This window comes from Scatophagus argus, chromosome 7 (genome assembly GCF_020382885.2).
Source record: "Scatophagus argus isolate fScaArg1 chromosome 7, fScaArg1.pri, whole genome shotgun sequence".
Lineage (NCBI taxonomy): Eukaryota > Metazoa > Chordata > Actinopteri > Scatophagidae > Scatophagus > Scatophagus argus.
Window position 1 is genome coordinate 11,222,802 of NC_058499.1, and position 18,721 is coordinate 11,241,522.

General features: G+C 43.6%; 1 protein-coding gene across 2 annotated transcripts in view; it reads right to left on the bottom strand.

The window, feature by feature from the left end:
* Positions 1 to 1,039: 1,039 nt before the first annotated feature.
* roraa (RAR-related orphan receptor A, paralog a) overlaps positions 1,040 to 18,721 on the bottom strand; it is a 173,777-nt gene continuing 156,095 nt past the window's right edge. For both annotated transcript variants that reach the window (XM_046394502.1, XM_046394503.1), the window contains 9 exons: positions 12,932 to 13,017; positions 11,388 to 11,529; positions 8,889 to 9,284; positions 8,133 to 8,254; positions 7,916 to 8,048; positions 6,824 to 6,931; positions 5,740 to 5,850; positions 5,433 to 5,545; positions 1,040 to 5,010 (listed from right to left, as the gene is read on the bottom strand). In XM_046394502.1, coding sequence (XP_046250458.1) covers positions 4,846 to 5,010; positions 5,433 to 5,545; positions 5,740 to 5,850; positions 6,824 to 6,931; positions 7,916 to 8,048; positions 8,133 to 8,254; positions 8,889 to 9,284; positions 11,388 to 11,529; positions 12,932 to 13,017 — 1,376 coding nt within the window. In that variant the 3' untranslated portion in view covers positions 1,040 to 4,845. The remainder of the gene's footprint in view (positions 5,011 to 5,432; positions 5,546 to 5,739; positions 5,851 to 6,823; positions 6,932 to 7,915; positions 8,049 to 8,132; positions 8,255 to 8,888; positions 9,285 to 11,387; positions 11,530 to 12,931; positions 13,018 to 18,721) is intronic.

Below are 18,721 nucleotides of genomic sequence, written 5' to 3' on the forward strand. Positions count from 1 at the left end.
TAAACAGATAAATATTTTCACTGGGTAGGCCTTAGTAGCAGTATTTTCCTCTTACCTATACAGACAGAAATTACAAAGCTACCTTTATACATGTGATCAATAATAACATTAAATATGGTGAAGAAAGAGCCGAGAGTGAGGGAGAGAGAAAGAGAGAGAAAAATAAGATTTACAGCATACAGGCCAATGTCAAGTTCTTAGTTCTCCACCTGGGAACAGAACTGGTCAAATATACAGATGAAAAATAAAAACATGAACGAACGCAACCGACACGAAATGAAACAAAAAACCAAAAAGGTGATAAATAAGAAGTGTATTTACATGCAGATGTTCAAAGACTATTATGCACAAAAGAATCAAAAATAATACACAGACATATATTATTGCTTGACATTCGATTATGGCTAAAAGTCGCATTTCATTTTTTTTTTTTAAACTATATTCTTAAACATATTTTTAATCATAAATCCTTATCAGCTGTGCTTTGGAAAATGGGTTCTGTTAAAATGTGACGACGGACTCATAATTCTGGGCAACACACCGACACTCCAGCACAACTTTTAAGCGTGACATAACTCTAATCTTCACAATTTCTGGTCGAGAAGAATCGTTTTCATAATCTACAGTCCAGAATTCATTTGGGTTCATTTGGGCTCAGGCTGTGGCCTCTCAGCCGGACTGAGAGCGAGGCATGTTTGCACTGTGAAGCTGGTCAATGTTGCCTCACAGCACTGCAGACCTATGAATTGTTGAAGGCATTATGTCATGCTTATAAAAACCTACACCTATTATGGATGGATCGAGCTCAGCATTTTCCAAAACCTCTTTTTTTTAAAAAAACAAAACAACAAAAAGAAATCCAAAATAAACCAAAGACCTCCACATCCACATAACCCTGTTCCTCTGTAATTATTAAAGCCTTGTCTGGGGTTTATTATATTCACACACTGTGAGAACAAACACACACACGCACGCACGCGCACACACACACACACACACACACTATTGCTTTTTACAAACGGACAACAGAGCAGAGACAGAAGGACCAGCACATTTTACTGAACACTATACACTGATTGAATAGCACACTTAGCATCAATCCTGTACTTAAATTGGGATATCTCATGTGAGCATATACAGAAGGACATCACCTTACAGGCCTGTGTGAAGGCGCACTTTATAGTTAGACACAAGTATCCATGCGTTTGATGACCACGTTCTGCTATCCTGTCAACCATACTAAAACACAAGAGGATGAAAACAGAGTGATGGGGCTTCGTTATTTTCTGCTCGAGACTGAGAGTAAACCTTATCCGTCTGAATCAGCTGAATGAATAAATTCCAGTCCAAAAGGACGATGACTGCGCTGTAGAGACCCGTATTTGCAACACAAGGCATATTTCTTGTTTTATATTGTAGAACACATGACATGCCACTCAGCCATTTAGAGATGAAAACAAATTTCCACTTCGTGTAAGCAGAACCGTTCTGGTTGATCATATTTGAGAAAATTCTTTTGTGTGATCATCAAGCAATATTACAACAGCTTGAGAAAACTGAATCATTTTCAAGAAACAAACCAAATTTTTTTTTCTTTTTTTTTGCAAACAAATAACAGGAAATCACTCAAATCTCCATCTTTTAAGCGATTTCTGAACAGTAAGTGCTGTACTGCATGTTCAGTGTGCTATTCCACCTCCTCTTATCAAATGAGTGCTTTGAAGAGATTTTAAAGACCTCATAAATTCACGAAAGAGCTAACCAGCTGTCCAGAGGAAAGCGAGCTGCTTCTTCGGTCTACTTGTTACCTCCCTGAGCGTTCACACCTCATCCTCTTTGCTGCTCTTGCTGGGCCGCTGGGCCTCTCAACCTGGATTGTCTAGCAGTTGTTCCAGACTGGGTTTTCTTTTGCTGGGAGACTGAGGTTTACTAGTCGTAGAGGGCTTGTGCATATCAAAATAGCATTGGATCATAACAGAGATTATTACTTAGGTACAGCATATCTACTACAACCCAAACACAACAGAATTAGTATTGCATAAGAATATTTGGTTTTTCTAACAAAGAGGGTTATCATTTTTTAAAGACCCTGATGACACCATTTGAAACCAAAACAGAGTTCTGTGTGACAGGAATATGCTGTGATAAAACCGTGGTTTGTAAAAGTGGTGGGTTGGGTTTTTTTTGTTTGTTTTTTTTTTTATTATTTTTTACAAACAAGATTTTCTAGAACTCGACCGTGGTCTTCGAGTGGCTGGAGGCCCCCTTAAGGACATCAATAGCGTAATATTCTGAACCACTCGTGACGAATATTCAAATGTTAATCTCAACCACTTCTCATGAAACATCCCTGACAAAATAACACAAACTAAACCTTAATGGGTACAAACAAATGTCCTCACTAAACAGAAAGCGCAAAAGAAACTCTTCCCTGAGGGGTGACAGCACAAGGCATTAATGCCTTGTACAAATTGCACGACAGAGGAATGATAGTGTGCAAAAAAAGAAAGACAAACAACTGGATTCTGTGTTACGGTTGGTGACAGATGTATTAACATGCTTTGTTGGGTTTCTAAAGGGATATCACTTTTTTCTTTTTTTTTTTCCTTTTTTTGCTCTTTTTTTTTTTTTTTTTTAAAGATATTTCTAGAAGCCGCTACTGAGATTGCTGGAATGTCTTAGGAATCCATTCTACGTTAGACAAGTAGACTGGAAAAGCGGAAGCAACGACTACTGTTTGGCACATCCAGGGTTTTTTCTACCACTTTACTACCACACTGACAAGAAAGACACACTCAACAAAACAGGAACACAACAACAAAGCATTCTGAAAATAGCACTTGTCCTACCATTTTTATGTTTCTCCCCTAATCATACAAACAACAGCTAGTCTAATTATTGCGGGAATATAGTTAAGTGCTACCTGACATCTTTTTCTCTCCCTCATTCTCTTTCATGAGTTTGTTAACCAAAACATGTTACAAAAATAGAAGCTTTACGACCAGACAAGGCTTTGAATATTCACTTTCCCTTCACTGTTTCCTTCTGTGTCCTGTCGTGGCATTGCTGGGCTGAGGCTGTGGTGAGAAGGCAAATAAAGTCACTCAAAAACAGCAACAAAAACACTCCAAACATTCTGACAGAGGTTCAGAAATGTGCTTTTAGATAAGACCTTGTCAGGCTTGGGCTGTTAACTTGCTTGCTGTATCTTTACCTTCCACTAGATGGAACAATTGGATTAAAGTTTTGTGGGATTTTTCCAGTCTCTGACCTCAAGGCTATTCAGTGTTGATTTGTAAACTCTGGCTGCGGTAATGTTTGATTTATGTGTTTTCTCGTGCCTGTCTTTACATAATATGTGAAAGTTTTCACAGTAAGATTAGTGCCGAATATTTGGACCAAAAAGGTTTAAACAAGTACTGTTCAATCCAGACCAAGAAAGTTGCAAGATCATCACATCACTAAAAGGTTTGTCGGCTGTTGCTGTGTGTGTGTGTGTGTGCATACCCGCTAAAAGGAGTATCAGAGCTACGTTTTGACGGGCGTTTGACAGGCGCTTGTTGAGGTAACAGGTAACTTGCCTTCTCACCTGTGCCTCTTTGTCATTCACCAACCAGCAACCAGCCACGCCAGCAATCCTAACAGACAGCCCTTACACTTCCAGACCAGTATCTTCTGCGGCTCCCAGGACTAGCCTCCGTGACCATGGTTCAACTTGTATTTCTTGTGCACATGCAACACATCACTAGGTAAATATACAAGTCTTAAATTAAAGAAAGGTGTAAATAAAAGTGCCTTATCAATTCAACAATTAAGAATGGTCTAACTACCAATATCATACATGTTATTTAAAATAGATTCTATAAACATTACTTTTTTCTGTATAGTAAGTACTTATGACCATATACCCTGTAGTACATTATAAAACAGGTGGAATGGACCCTTTTCGTTGTGTTGGTGCCCTGTGCTTCTCCAGGGCACCTGTCCAGAGAAGGATTAATAGCAGATGGCCTTACATGATTTCACTATGCAACAATGGTGGATGGAGTCTTTGACAGCTAAAATCATTGCGTTTTCATTAGAATTACCAGAATTCTGTTTCTTTTTTTCATTTTTTTTCTTTTTTTCAACGATTGTCCATAGAGAGGTGGAGGTGCTGATTGCATCACCATGCCGACAGACCCTCCCTCGAAGTCGCTGTGAGTTTTCATTCCAGGAACTGCACCCAAAAGATACGACTGAACACAAGAGGAAAACGGCTGAACTTGACCAAAATGTGCGCATTTATCAGCTATTTATTTCATTTTCTGGACATAGTGTATGACGCAGATTGGGATACAACCATTTAAAATTTTGAATATGAAAACACTAAAACTTTTTTGGAACAGTAACCTGAAAAGTAATATCAATGTGGATTAATCTTCTACCCGAAGATGTCCTCAGCTATTTGAATTTATACGATTAAGAGTCAGACACACAGATAAATCATAATAGCAGTGATGCAATAAATACTGGTTAAAATTCATGAGTGAAAGGAAGGGGAATCATGAGTCCCATGTTAAAAATGCGCAAAAGACGGTCAAGTTCAACCAGACAGAGATTGTTTGTCCCTATCTCCTCTTCATGTCCCAATGGGGTGTCGGGTCCCACAAGTCTTCCAAAGAGAACCAAATTCAAAAAGTAAACCTTGAGAATCAACTCCCTAAGCCCTCCCCTCCGATGTAAAAGAAGAAGTTGAACAGCGTGCCATCTGTCCGCTCTGGTTTGTGCAGGGCACCAATAAAGTGTCTCAGATTCCTCCTCCACATTCCCCTACGGTGGGCACACTGGCACCTGGCAGGGCTGCTACCCGTCAACGGGCATGGACTGCTCAAAGTCTGATCCGAACAGCTCCTTGTATAAGGGGGGGAAGTGGGCACGCACAATGTCTGGGTATATTGCTTTGAAAGCTGTAAGCTTCTCTGTATGCCTACTGCACAGCGCTCGCAGTGTCGACACTTTGCATATCAACTGTGGAGAGAGAGAGAGGAGACAGGCTGTTTAGATTCACAGGGAAGCAAGGACATGGAGCAATGGTAGCGAAAAACATTCCTCCCTACAGTGTATTCCCTCTCACACAAGGGCACAAAGGCTTGTAAATATTGAGACAAGCGCTAAGGCAAGGGGACAAGTTGACACTTCATATTACGGAGTGGGTACAATTGATAAATTGCCACCTCTGTACCGATAAAAAAAGGATTTCATGTAACAATACGAATGCTGCCCCTGAAATTGTTGTTAGTTTATCTAATGCTGTAAAAATGGTTGATGGCCTTTGGATAAAGATCCTAAACAGTGGGAGATTACGCTCCCACAGTACAAGGGTAGCGCATGCCTAGCAGACAGCCACTTTCAGGGATAAATGATGGTGTGTGAGCTGCATCACATGGTACCTTTGTAAGTATACCATCCTCTCTGTGGTTCTTCTGCAGGACGTGCTGGAGGGCCAGTTGGATCTTCTGCTGGAGTTTCTCCACCTTCACCTTCTCCTGGAGCCAGGACCGGTCTGGAAGGTGAATAATCACAACCTTTTGTTGCTGTACAAACATGATGCATGCCCCAAAACACCCAGCAGTACTGACGCAGTGCCACTAATATAAGATATTAATTGATAGAGGAAGAACAGGAGGGCAACAGCGTTCTTTGTTGTGGTGAATGCGTGTCTGCCTTTTTTTTCTCTGCACTGTGAGTGACACCTACCAGCAGACATCAACACAAAGGCGGAGAACAGGGCGATCTCATCCTCAGACAGGTGCATAGAACACAAGTTTTTCCCAAACTCGAAGACGGAGCTGATCAAGTCGTCACAGCCTGCCACAGCAAAGGACACAGAGAGAGGGCTTAGGATGAGGAAGACCAAAGAACAACATTCACTCTTGATCTTTATTGGGAGAGAGGCACACGGGGAGGGGAGAGGAAGGGGAAGGAATGAAAAAGAACGGCATGCTGACAGCACATGGGAGCGTCTTAAGCAGAACAGGCAATGCTTTTACTGAGTTTTGCCTCCCAGACGAGTCACTTTTGGCAGTTTGGGTGGTGTTATGCAAGCCAAAATGAGGTCACTATTGAGGCTTTTAGTTAAATCAATTATCGAGGATAGAAAGAGACGGGCGGATGCCACCGCGGCTCGGCAAGCCCATCACTCTGCCTCCCCCGCTGCGGACCCCTCTGCACAGAATACACAGGACACTGGGACTCTTGAAGCTGGGACAGATACACATGCTCGCTCATATGCGCATGCAAACAGGGAGCTACAAGGAATGGCAAACCTGCACCACGAAACAGAATTCAGCATTTTTTACTGCCACTAAGGGACACATTTACATTTTTTTTTGTCAAAAGGCAGTTGGAAAAGTGAGAAAATCCATGGCGGAGAGTCTTACTAATGTCATGGCAGTCAATAACGAATGCTATTTGCTTCTGCCTGAGATGTTTTATGTCAGACTATCAGTGATGGTTTTGATAGCACTCTCCCTAAAGACACTCTGTCTGGCTTTATTTATTCCACAGTTATGGAAGCCATATGCAGCAGAGCCTCACTAACATCTCTGTTCTACCATAAATAACCGCTGCAGAGACAGCAATGCCAGGTAAGGCAGGGATGAGTGCGCAGAGTTTGCTTCCAGGCCTTCAGCGTTGTGTAGTGCAGAACAGCAGACTCTAATTTTGGCTATTAACACTGAGAAAAGCAGTAAGACACTGTAAGCAACACACACAAACACAGCTGCATACATATACACGCATGGAAACTCACTCATACGAACACACGCACATACCAACTTACCTAATGACTTGAACACATCAGGTCCGGCATACTTTCCATCAAAATATACTGTGTTGTTTTGCGAGTCAAAGGCACGGCACATTCTGACAAACACAACTTCCAAAGAGCCTGTGGAGACAGACAAGAACAAGATGCTGAATCTGAGCTTTGTTTCCGTTTTTTCCCTAACAGTTACACATCAGTCAGGGATGCAAAACACATGATTGTGCTTTGTGCTATTCTTCTGCAACATGAGTAACACAGCCACTTTGAAATAAAAAAGTCTGCTGTCAGAAGGGAAAAAAACACCTCTGCAGATGATAATATCGCAGACAGAAGGCTATTCTTCCATAATGACATGCCAAATAAAAATTGCGCTTCATTCAGTAGTGACAGTGCTTATTCATTCAACCTTTATTTAGGGAGATAGGTATGGGATTTTTTTTTCAATCCTGCAATTTGTACCACTCTGTGGGAGTGGATAAGAGGATCAAGAAAATGTAACAGAAGCCATTACTGCCTCTAAGGGAGATGCTACTGTTTTAAAATGTCATGTCTGACAGGGGATCTCAGTCTTTATTTCATTATTCATATTGGCTGTGCTAATGTAAATAATGCTCAAAGAAAGGCCCAGGAGAGGCGTGTATTTGCTGCATGTGCTGTATGTTTGTATGTGTGTGAGCGTCTGCATTTACGGCATAAATATAGGTGACAGTGCCCACAGAGCCACAGCAGCATTTAATATTCTGTAAGTACATCTTCATGAGAGCAGTTTAAAAAAGTAGACACTATCTGTGTCTGTGAAAAGAGAAGGGAAATGGCAGCTGTCATCACAGGTACAATATGAGCTCAGGAACACATCGCTTATCTAATGCTGCGTCCATCCCTGCATTGTATGTAATGATTGAAGGAAAACAGAGAGAGACGGAGACAGAGAGAGGAAACAGGCAGGGTGGAGTCTCCTCTCTGTGACACTGTCTGTGCGTGTGAAGAAGAGGGCTTTGTGTAGTCAGGTCAGCTACGCCCTTGTGACAATGCCAGAGGGGGGTTGGGTGGTGGTGGTGGTGGTGGGTGAGTTTGACGGCAGCAGGCCATGTTGACAGGCTGTCATACCTGCTTTCAGCAGCACTATCTGATCATTCTGACACAGCTCCATGAAGCCGTCGATGCGCTTGGCGAACTCCACCACATACTGAATGGCCTCTGTTATTTTGATAGCACACAGCTGCCACATGACTTCCCGGGGCTAAGAACAGATAGGACACAGAATGGGTTATCTGCTTTAAAACAACACATTTGATTAGTATAGGGCCGCTCCTGTTTGAGTTACCTTGCTCTGGTAGCTCTCCACCTCCTCCTGCAGGAAGGCCTGCCAGGTCATCTGCTGCAGCTCCTCCCGCAGGTACTGACATGTCTCCATGTGTGACTTGGAGATGTTCTGGGCCAGGTGCTCTGCATCACAGCCATCGTACAAACCCAGAAGATCATAGTGGAGATCAGAATGTTACTCACAAGGCTATGTGAAAGTGAAGACCTCACTGATGAAATATGCCACAGGAAAAGAAGATTTATTTACTGAGCTTTCAAGAAGGAGGAGAGGCGGATACGCGTGGGCTTTTTTGACTGGGAAAAGGCTTGTTGACATTTCCTTTAACTGCCTGCAGGAAGCTCATAACTTAAGGTTGAGGCAAAGCCAATCTAGTTATGACACAAATGCATGGAGAGGAGGAGGGGCACCACGTTACTCACTGAAACAAAGGTCACATTTTCTCTCAGAGAAATATTGAGTATAAGAATTTAAATGGTTTTGAAAACACATCTGTTAAAAGGAGTTCCTAGGCACAGGGGAGCCTAAAAAAATGATTTCCCCAGACGCCTGCCCTGCTGGATCCTGATTGGCCCTAATTAATGGAAACTAATTACAAAAAAGAGGCTCTTTTAATGAGTGTTGGAGATGAGTCTCCAACCTCCTGCTATTTTAAGCAACCTTTGTGTCGTTTGCCCCACGGTTGAGTTGTTCTCCCCCCCTCCACCAATTTGCTGTCTCTCCTCTTGTCTCCCCCTGCCTCTCTCTCATGCTTCTTACCTAGTTCAGCCATGGACACGGTGGGGGAGGTTTCTCCGTTGGTGAAGGAGCAGTAAGGGAAGAAGCCAGAGCCGGGGGCAAAATCGCAGATGGGCTCCGGCTTGATGCCGTTGATGTCCAGGCCTGACTGGTCAGGAGATGGCTGAATGTCCAGGTAGAAGCTGCTGACTGCCGAGTCTGGTTTGCTGCCATCAGGGGTGTGACCATCCATGTAGCCGCTGAGGTCGTCATGGAGCTCTGTGAGGCCATTGGCTGAGAGGCCATAGCTAGGTGTGAGCGGCTCTGCCTCTCCAGGCTGTTGTTGGTGGTCACGCTGCTGCTGCTGCAGTCTGTGCTTCTGGACCTCGGCATACAGGCTGTCTCTCTGCTTCTTCGACATGCGGCCAAACTTCACCGCTGCAAAAAACAGGACAAAACATGCGTGAGACTCATCGCACATCACAATTTATCAATTTTAACTGAAAGAGCTATGTTCATTTTCTACATGTGACACCAAGAGGCTACTGTGCCAAAAATCTGTGACTTATTTCAGTCATTTTCGTAAGTCATGTGTAAATACCTGAAAATAGTGAAATTGCTCTGAGAATACACAGAACATGTCTCACGTTAAATTATTACTCCTTGGAAGAAAAACAAGGACAACAAGGGAAACTGATAGGATTGAGGAATTCTGGGGGGCACATTAATTCCCTGTTTGTTTTAAATTTTGAACCACAATCATGCCTTCTCCTGACACCATAACACTCCACCAATATATATTAAAATTGTACTATTATTGTTACTATTAGACCAAAAGATGTCTGATATTAGCATCATGATGCTCAAGAATAATCCTCACATTTCAGCAGGGACCGGTGATGAATGAAATTATTATAACAATGAAGTGCAGAGGCAGAAGTGGGAAATGACTAACAGATTACCAGCCACTCAGAGCATGAGACAGGCTATGTTGCTGCCTCCTGCTTCAAGGTTTCCAGACTAAACAGTCGTGCAGACAATAAGACTCCTTGGCCAGAGTGCTGGGGGCCTGGCACTGTGTCAGCCGGTCACAGTGTGTGTGTGTGTGTGTGTTTGTCTACGCACAGTGGAAAGCGAGTGGAGCGACACAGAGGAGAGTGCGGGCAGATGGGCTCCGGTATGTTGAGTGAAGGCAAGAGTCACCTTCGTCTGTCCTGAGTGTGTGCGTACATGCACGTGTGTGCACACGCGTGTGAGAATGTGCACGGCTACTCAAAGGCACTCGTAAGTGCTAATGTACTTCTGTGTTAATTCACATTCATGAATATGTATGCATGTGTAGAAGTGAATTTAATCAAAGTTGTGTGCGTAAAGATGTGCCAGGATGTGGTGCATGTATGTTCAGGTTTTCACTTGTCTGTGTGCATTCCTGTGTGGAAAAAAACCACAACAGATCTGCTCTGTTCTGACATAATCTCCTCGGCTCAGCACAGTCTGGACCAGCCCAGACTGGACTAGCCTGGCACAGCAGGAGCCCTCCAGCACACGTCCCCACCTGTGTGCTCCCATTACTGCATCTCAGCTGCAGCAGCACTAATGACAACCTCTAACAACCTCCTATTTCATCAAACCTAGTTTCTATCACAGCAACAAATTAGTTCTACAGACAAAGCACTCACCTGCTACTCGCAGACAATAAACTTGTGTCTTAGCATGTGTTCATGTCGCAGTTTTCTGGGGATGTATGTCTGTTGTGTCTGAGAGAATAATGGTGGCCATTATCTGTGTGTGTTTTCTTTGTGTCTCCACTACAGTTGAATATACAACAGAGGGCCACAAATATACAACCAAACACAAACACACAGATGTTAATGGCTACAGAAGAGATAGCAGTTGGCGGCTTTTAGTCTTTCAGGTAATAAACCTCAGCTAAACCTTTACTGTTTTCCTCAGACAAAGACCAGGTTTTTACCCAGGAGCAGGTAAACCCAAAAACTGGGGTTACCTGGCTCAGAAAGACGCTGACCGTCATAGTTTACGGCAAAAAATGTCCTCTTGCTAGAAGCACAGCTCGGAAAATGGAGGGAGGTAAATTGGTAGATAAGTTAGTAACTGATCAGTACCTTTAAATACATTTAAAAAAAAAAACAGTAAAAGTACGTAGTTCTGTGTAATTAAATTGTTTTTATCCAGTTTTAATACAGTCTTTTATTTTTTTAATAAACAGTTAAACACCTGAATTATTATTATTATTCTTATTATCAATATTGTTATTTGAAATAATAATGAATCCTAAATGTACTCTATCTACATAAACTCTTATTAACTAAATGCTAACTGATATATTGATCCCATGACAACCTTTCCTCTCTTGTCCGCCTTCACAGGAAATCCAGAACGGCATCCCTGGAGCACTGGTCCAAAAGCACTTCAGTAGAGCAGATTCTTGCCCACACAGGTACTTGAACCTGGACTCTTTACCTCCTCCTAATCACCATGCCACCCTGCTTTATCCACCCACCTCTTCCATCAAGCACTTACCATCTCGTGACATGCCCACTGCCAGGCACTTCTGCAGCCGGCAGTGCTGGCAGCGGTTGCGGCTGGTGCGGTCGATCAGGCAGTTCTTCTGACGGGGGCAGGAGTAGGCTGCATTGCTCTGCTGACTCCTCCTGAAGAAGCCCTGCACAGGAAAAGGGGCACGGGAACGCCACGGGTTACTGGTCGAACCACCGCAACTGAGGGATCAATCCGACAGAATTCATTCCTGATTGCTAGTGATTTATTGTCTTCCGGGTGGTGATGTTTTTATTTTACTTCGGCCAAGCGGATTAGATAATAACAGTCCTATGATGTTATTTTCCTGGCTATTAGACTGTAATGTGTGCTATTCAAAGAGTGCTGTAATTCACCAGTGTGTGCAGCAGGAAGGTGGTGTGTTTGGGTAGGACTGATAACAGTGGATGGTATTTTTCTTCGCTGGGCTTATTAGTGTTGATTAACGTAACACTTGCATGTGCAATGCTAAAGGATTGCGAATGAACACCGACTGGATTCCTCATCCTTTGACTTAATGAATTGATTCCAGCACATCATTAACATGCCCCACTCTACTGCTTCATACACATATGTCTTAATTAGCTGCTCATTGGCTGTTTAATTACAAGAAAACAGCTGACAGCTGCCAAGTTGCTTTATAATGGAAGCCATTATGGAAACAGGCTATAACTGCCAGTGACAAGCGGCACTCTTTAATAATGCTATGATTTATGGTCCAAACTTTTGTGCTCGCACATATCATTAAAGGTCTCTCTGCATTGGACTAATTAGCAATCATTAAAGATAGATTTCAGCAGTTTATTCTTTAGTGTTTTGTTCCTTGCAGCTCCTGTGTGAGGGAGAGGAGCACAGGGAAGAAAGCTGAAAGGAACCTCTCTCTCCTTCTCTCTCCCCCCTACACACACACACACACACACACAGACACACACACATGCACACACACAGAGGAGCAAACAGCAAAGGTGCAGGCTGGCTGAGGAATGCTAATGATGTGTCTGGTGACAAGCACAGGGACAAGAATACACCCTAAGCACAAAATTCCCCTCACTGTGAATGGCTGGTGCATTTGAAACCGTACAAAAGGCGGCTTCAATGGAAGCAACACTGTAGCAAACAGCCAACAATCTGCTATAATTCAAAGCAGTCCCCTTTTGATCATTTCATTTCAAGAAGAGCAGGCTGCAGCAGCAGACAAAAAAAAGACAGTGAACAGACATGTCCCTGGGAGGGAAAGGCAGAGCAAGGCAGAGGAATGGCTTTGTCCTACTAATTGTGGTTATCTGTGATGTTCTCTGTGGTGCTTGACCACTTTAATGATCATGTTCTCTGTGTTTACACTTCACAGTCCCACTCCAAACCATCGTAAAACTTCAGCAACATTTTCAAACGTTTTTTCCTGGCAAGCAACTTTTCCTTACTTCCTCAATTTTCCCTGTCTTCCCCTTCTCAGCTCTCCTGTCTCTCACATATACACACACACACATTACTTCCCATGACACAAACAGATTTGGTCTCTTGATGCTTACCTTACAGCCTTCACATGTTATCACGCCGTAATGGATGCCTGATGATTTGTCTCCACAGATCTTGCAGGGAATTATTTCGATTTGAGCTGCGGAGAAGAAAAGGAAATGAAAGAAATAATAAAAAAATATATCAACATTTTTCTGTCACAAGTCACTGTACAACACCCTCACCATGGATCCATGTTGGTAAATGAAAGAGCACTGTGCTTCTAAAAACATCTCATCCAGTGGCTTTTGAATCTTCACTTCCACAGAGCATTAGCAGAATATTTACAGAGTGGTGTGTGTATATGTCCGTGTGCGTGTGTGCGCGCGCCTGTGTGTGTGTGTGTGTGTGAATGGAAGGAGGCCATTTTAAGTACTCACAAACAACCAACGTAAACATGGTGTCAGTTTGCATCCGAAACACGACTTACTTAAGGAAAAACCCATCTACCCACAAACCCTAATACACAACAGTAGTAATAATACTGGTTTGGTGCAATCACAAAGACTAACGAAGACTCTTAAACTTCAAAACCATAAAACCACAGGAATACATCAGCTGTGGCCACAAAAAAAAATCATAGCATGCCCACGGTGCTGGATGGAGCGGTGGCAGCGTTCAGTTGGGGGGAGGGGGGTTGGCTGTGGTGCTGTACTGTTGACAGGCCTGTGATTCACCCGCCATAGAGGACAAAAGCACAGAGAGGACAGGCCTCATCCATCGTTGGCCTTCTCTTCAGGAGCAGACCACAGGGCAACACAGCAGAACAGACAGAACACACAGACATCAGAGACGTTGAACTCCCAGCTCGTCCTTCTGCTCTCAGCTTTATCACTGCAGCCACTGATGCTACATCCCTCTCCACCTCCATCTCTCAGCAACCCCCCCCCCCCCCCCCCCCAGAGATCTCTATCTCACAGCCCTCTACTGCATCTCCAACATCTCAGTCCCACTATCCCAACAGTGCACTGCAGCTCCAGACAAACTCTGTTATCTGATCTAAATCGAGGAAAGATCACCGCGGGATATTTTCTCACGATGTAATGGTTTTCTCCAGCCAGCCATGCAGCCAGCCAATCAGAGGGCACAGAGCTATTGCAACACAAGCCTATACCAATTAAGGGAGGAATATTATGATTTTGCCTTAATAAGATGCAATAAAAAATATAAAAATTTAAAAAAGTGGTAGTACATTCACTATGTCAGAGTGTTACATCAGCTTCTCCCCTCTAGCCAGGCCTAACTGTCTACTTTCGAGCCTCACGCTCTTCCCAAGACTAGAGGCTTCTAATATCCATCTTACACCTTAACAACCAATCTCTTTAAACTAGTTTGATCACATCAAAAGTGCTCTTGCTCGTGTTCAATCCATAGATCCCAGCCCATTTTAATCATCTGCCTAGGAGCTTGTATCGTGTCATGTGGATAATGTCCTTGTCCCCAAGGCATGCCCGGGAGAGGCCCTTAACACAGAGCCTCTAATCCACTAACCCCCGAGCCACACTCTATTCATTCAGGAATCTGTGTCTGTTCTCCTCGCACTGCTGGAGTCAACAAGACTGGCCATGTTTACATGGAATTAGCCTACATTTTAGTAAAATGAACAAAAGGGAGTGGTAGAACATGCGCAATTAATTCTCCTCCAGACAACACCTCCTGCGATTTGTGATTCTCACGTACAATAGAGGGCACTGCACCTCGTCGGCCTGGATTAGGAGAGAAATCCAGGCAGGAGGGGGGCTTTGACAACCTAACTGAGAGGGTTAATTTATAATTAATCTTTTCCTTACTGTGCACAGTAGCTTGTTATTTTGGTTGGGTCGTTCTCTGTATGAGTGCACTCTATTGTTTGTTTTTGTGTTCTCCCTGCATGAGCATTAGCAGTGCAGTGTGTTTCGACTCCTTTAGTATTTTCAGCCTCATTACTTACATAATTTGTTCTGACATGCACTCACAACAACTGAAGCATGCTGTAATTATGACTAGCTGTGGTTCTGGTGAACTAAAGGTTGTAGTGACAGGCCCCAGCCATTGGGTGGCAGTGCAGGGCTATGGCTATGGCTGTCTTGCCAAGTTAAGCCGAGCTTCCACCCACCCTATCCAGCCCACAGGCTTTTGGCTCTGAGCTCCAGCCTCTGATAGCTCCAGGCTTAGGCTGCTGCTAGCTTCCCCACCCCCACAGCATAGCTGTGAGATGCCTTCATCTCTCCTGAAGAAGCAGAGCTGGCTGGGCGCTCGCTCAGGCCTGACAGAGGCTGTGCCACATCAGGTGAAAGCAGTGGGAGTAGAGACGCGGGGGTGCCAGGCCAGGCAGGGCATACACATACACGAGCATGCCTCACAAAGCCCTATCTGCAGAAGGAAGGTCCTGAGTGCACACAACCTCACCAGCTAACACCCTCTCACTCCACCGCTGCACAAGCCCCTGGATGTTCAGTGCACTCAACAGTAAAAAGGGTTTGTCTCTGGACCGGCTGAGGCTTGCTCTGTAGTTTCTTGTATAAGAAAAGACTTCACTCTGAACATATAGTTATTTCCACAATGGGATAAGCTGCTTTCAAAATAGGTTGGTGTGGGGGGTGTCAAGGAGAATAAATAGAGAGCAATGACACCATAGAGATCAAATACACCATGAAGCCACCTACAGCATCAGCCTAAGTCAATATTTGTATATCTCTATGACTGTGCAAGTTGTCCTCTTGAGTGACTGGTCATGGGACCCCCTAAGCTGAATTCACATAGGAGAGTCAGTCAAACAAAAGGCCTCATGCCCTCATAAGCACTCCCAATCTGGCAGTCGATATCTATTGACATGAGCAGCAGTGTTAACTGTCTCTTGGTGTGAAACAGGCAGCTGCTGGCTTGCTTGAGCTTGACCAGCGCAGTGCCACTGATCCCATTCACCGCGCCTGCCTGCCTCCCTGCCTGCCCGCTTCCCTGCCAGCCATCCCTGCCTGCTCTGTTTACGACATCAAAGCCAGGCACAGTTAGACGGGCAGCCATGCTAAAGCCCATCCCAGCAGCCTGCCTCTCCTCACAGCACTGTGAGATGGCCTCTGCACGCAGGCCACTTCAAAGACACCTGCTGAGATGCCAAGATTATGTGCGAATCATCCTGCAGCACAATCACGCCACGCACATAACCATAAGGGCCGGACGGCAGCTCAAGACTGATTTCCAGTATTTAGCATTGCAGCCTGTCGTGGGTGTCTTTGACAATGGACATGGCAGGGAGAGGAGACAGTCAAGCCGAATGTTAAAGCTTGTTCTTTGTCTGTCTGTGGTTGAGCAGTTCAAGGACACTGATTCACCACACTAGCAGGCCCTTTGAGGGGATGACGTGTCACTCAGAGCACATGTACAATAGGGCAGCGAGGACGCTGCATGTTCACCCAGTGCCCTTCACTGCCTTCTCCACAACCCTGAGATCAACCCACTACACTATATTATCAAAGAGCTAGAAACTGACAGTCAAATGTGAACACCCAGAACAATTTGCCAAATGCACACTAACAGCTTACAGGGGCTCTGTCATAGTTTATCTTATTATAAGCACTGAATAGACAGAGACTGTCAGACAGGAAACTTCCTCCCTATGCACTACCAATGTAGTATTGCCTCATTTGCAAGACATAATAGAATAGTGAAGCTGAGAAGCATATAGATACAATATTATTTAGTAGATAAATATTTAGAAATAATGCTGATACTGTGGTAATCAATATAAATCATGATGAAAAACAATTAGCATGCACTGAACAGCTATTTGTACCTCCTATCATGGTTTATATTCTTGCCAGATAAAAGCAATCATCTTATATATTTTCCATTATTATTATTATTATTATTATTCAATTCTTGCCATTCTTTGTACAATTATATTGTTAAATTTCAAATTTGCAACATAACATGGTAACATGTGCAAAATAAAATGAAAGTGAAAATCCTACAGGCTTGTGTAAACATGGAAAATCACTCATGAAAATCTCCTGGCTGTTCCCACTGAACCCTTGGACCACTGACATAACGTTGAAGGATTAAGATTATCCCTTACATTACAGACCCATGCCCAGGCCACAGTCATAATGCTGAGAGCTTAACCCATTACTCGATTGAACCATTAAATCATTTTCCCATGGCCTGATGATTCATCATAGATGTGGTCTGAAAATCAAGGCCTCCTTATACTGTTCTGTGTATGCAGATCTATTTTTTTTTCTCATTGGCTCATTTGCAGTGCACGTCAGACTGAAAGAAAGCATGTGAAGCAGTTGGAGGGAAAAAAAAAAAAACGCACTTGCTTCTCTGTGCATGGCATTGTGTGTATATGTGTGTGCGTGTGTGTGTGTGTGTGTGTCGGTTGTGTTATGTTGACAGCTGTCAATGACAGAGTGACGCAAGCCAGTGGGCTCATGTTAGAGATTATGTAAGGAACTGGACAGGGCACAGCATTATGAACAGATTCTTCTGCCATCACACAAACTGTATTAACACATTTTCATTTTATAATATTTTGCAACAAAACCAAACAAAAGCTTATAAAGGATCACACGCCTGCTCTCAGGACAGTTAAACCAAAGCAGATTTTCTTAAAAATAGAGCAATTACACATGGTCAACATGCAAAGACCAGGGCTGCTAAACTGGCTTGCAAATGCGCATTAAGCTATGCTCCCCCAGCATTATGTGCAGCCACTATTCATTCTGCTACACGAACTTCCCATTTGGCGGTGGAGATCAGCTGTCGGTTGATAAACAGAGTCTTCTCTAAACAGATACCCATGACAGTCAGATCTAGCTGTAGAGAGACGACAGCCTAACAAGAGCTGGAATCAGAATTCTGCCTCTTTTCATCTGCCAGGGCTCTGCTGTCATGTGAAGTCACACAACACAATACTTTTTTATTCCCATTTATGCAGCAGAAGAAAGGTTATTTGAATGTCAGCAGCAAAGGACAGTCGTGGCACGGAACACAGGCTGAATAGTATAAATGTGTTATTTGTTTAGGGATCGGAGGCTGCTGCCATATTACCATAGAGCTGTTCTAATGGCATTTGCTGGTTTGTAGCACAAAGAAAACACACAGCGCTGTACATAAATTCACCTGCAAACCAAAACTCGATATATTTAAACAGCTTCCATTCTACCTGTAAGCACACTGGAGTCATCAAAAAATATTCTGACCAGAGGGATTAGAGCAAGGACATAATTGACACGTTTTGATGTCTCTATGCTGCTTCTTGCTAATTCCCCTCCAATCATTTAGCTGCCTAAGCTGTGATCCCCCTTCACTAGAGACCAGCTATATTTGAAGAGATATTTCTGTTTCAAAAGATGGGCTCTGTAAGCTTTTTTTTCCTATTATTCCCTCATAGCAGCGTGGTGACTTTGCTGAAGCTCAGGTCTGGACCATCGCCCTGGGCTGCTTTTTGGATGAACTCATGCGTGCATCTCTGTGTTTGTTTGTGTGTGAGGCCTATTAATATTTCAACACTGCCCAACTCCAGATGCATGTACAACACAGCAGTGCTTCTCTCTTCATGTCTCTCCCTGTATTTACTTGACTGTTTTATTGAAGTGCATTCTGAGGGGGAGCAGTAGAGAAGAGGATGTATTCCCAAACCGCAACATAAGACATCTCTCTCCATGTCTCTTTCTCCACCAGCATAACAGTAATTTCGGCACTAATTTATGTGTTGTTGTGGCAAAGATTGACGAGCTTCCTGACTGGGAGTCTGTGCGCTGCACTCTTGGGGAAACAACAAAAGCGCGGGTTTACCGAGCAGACGAGCACCGTGAAGGGTA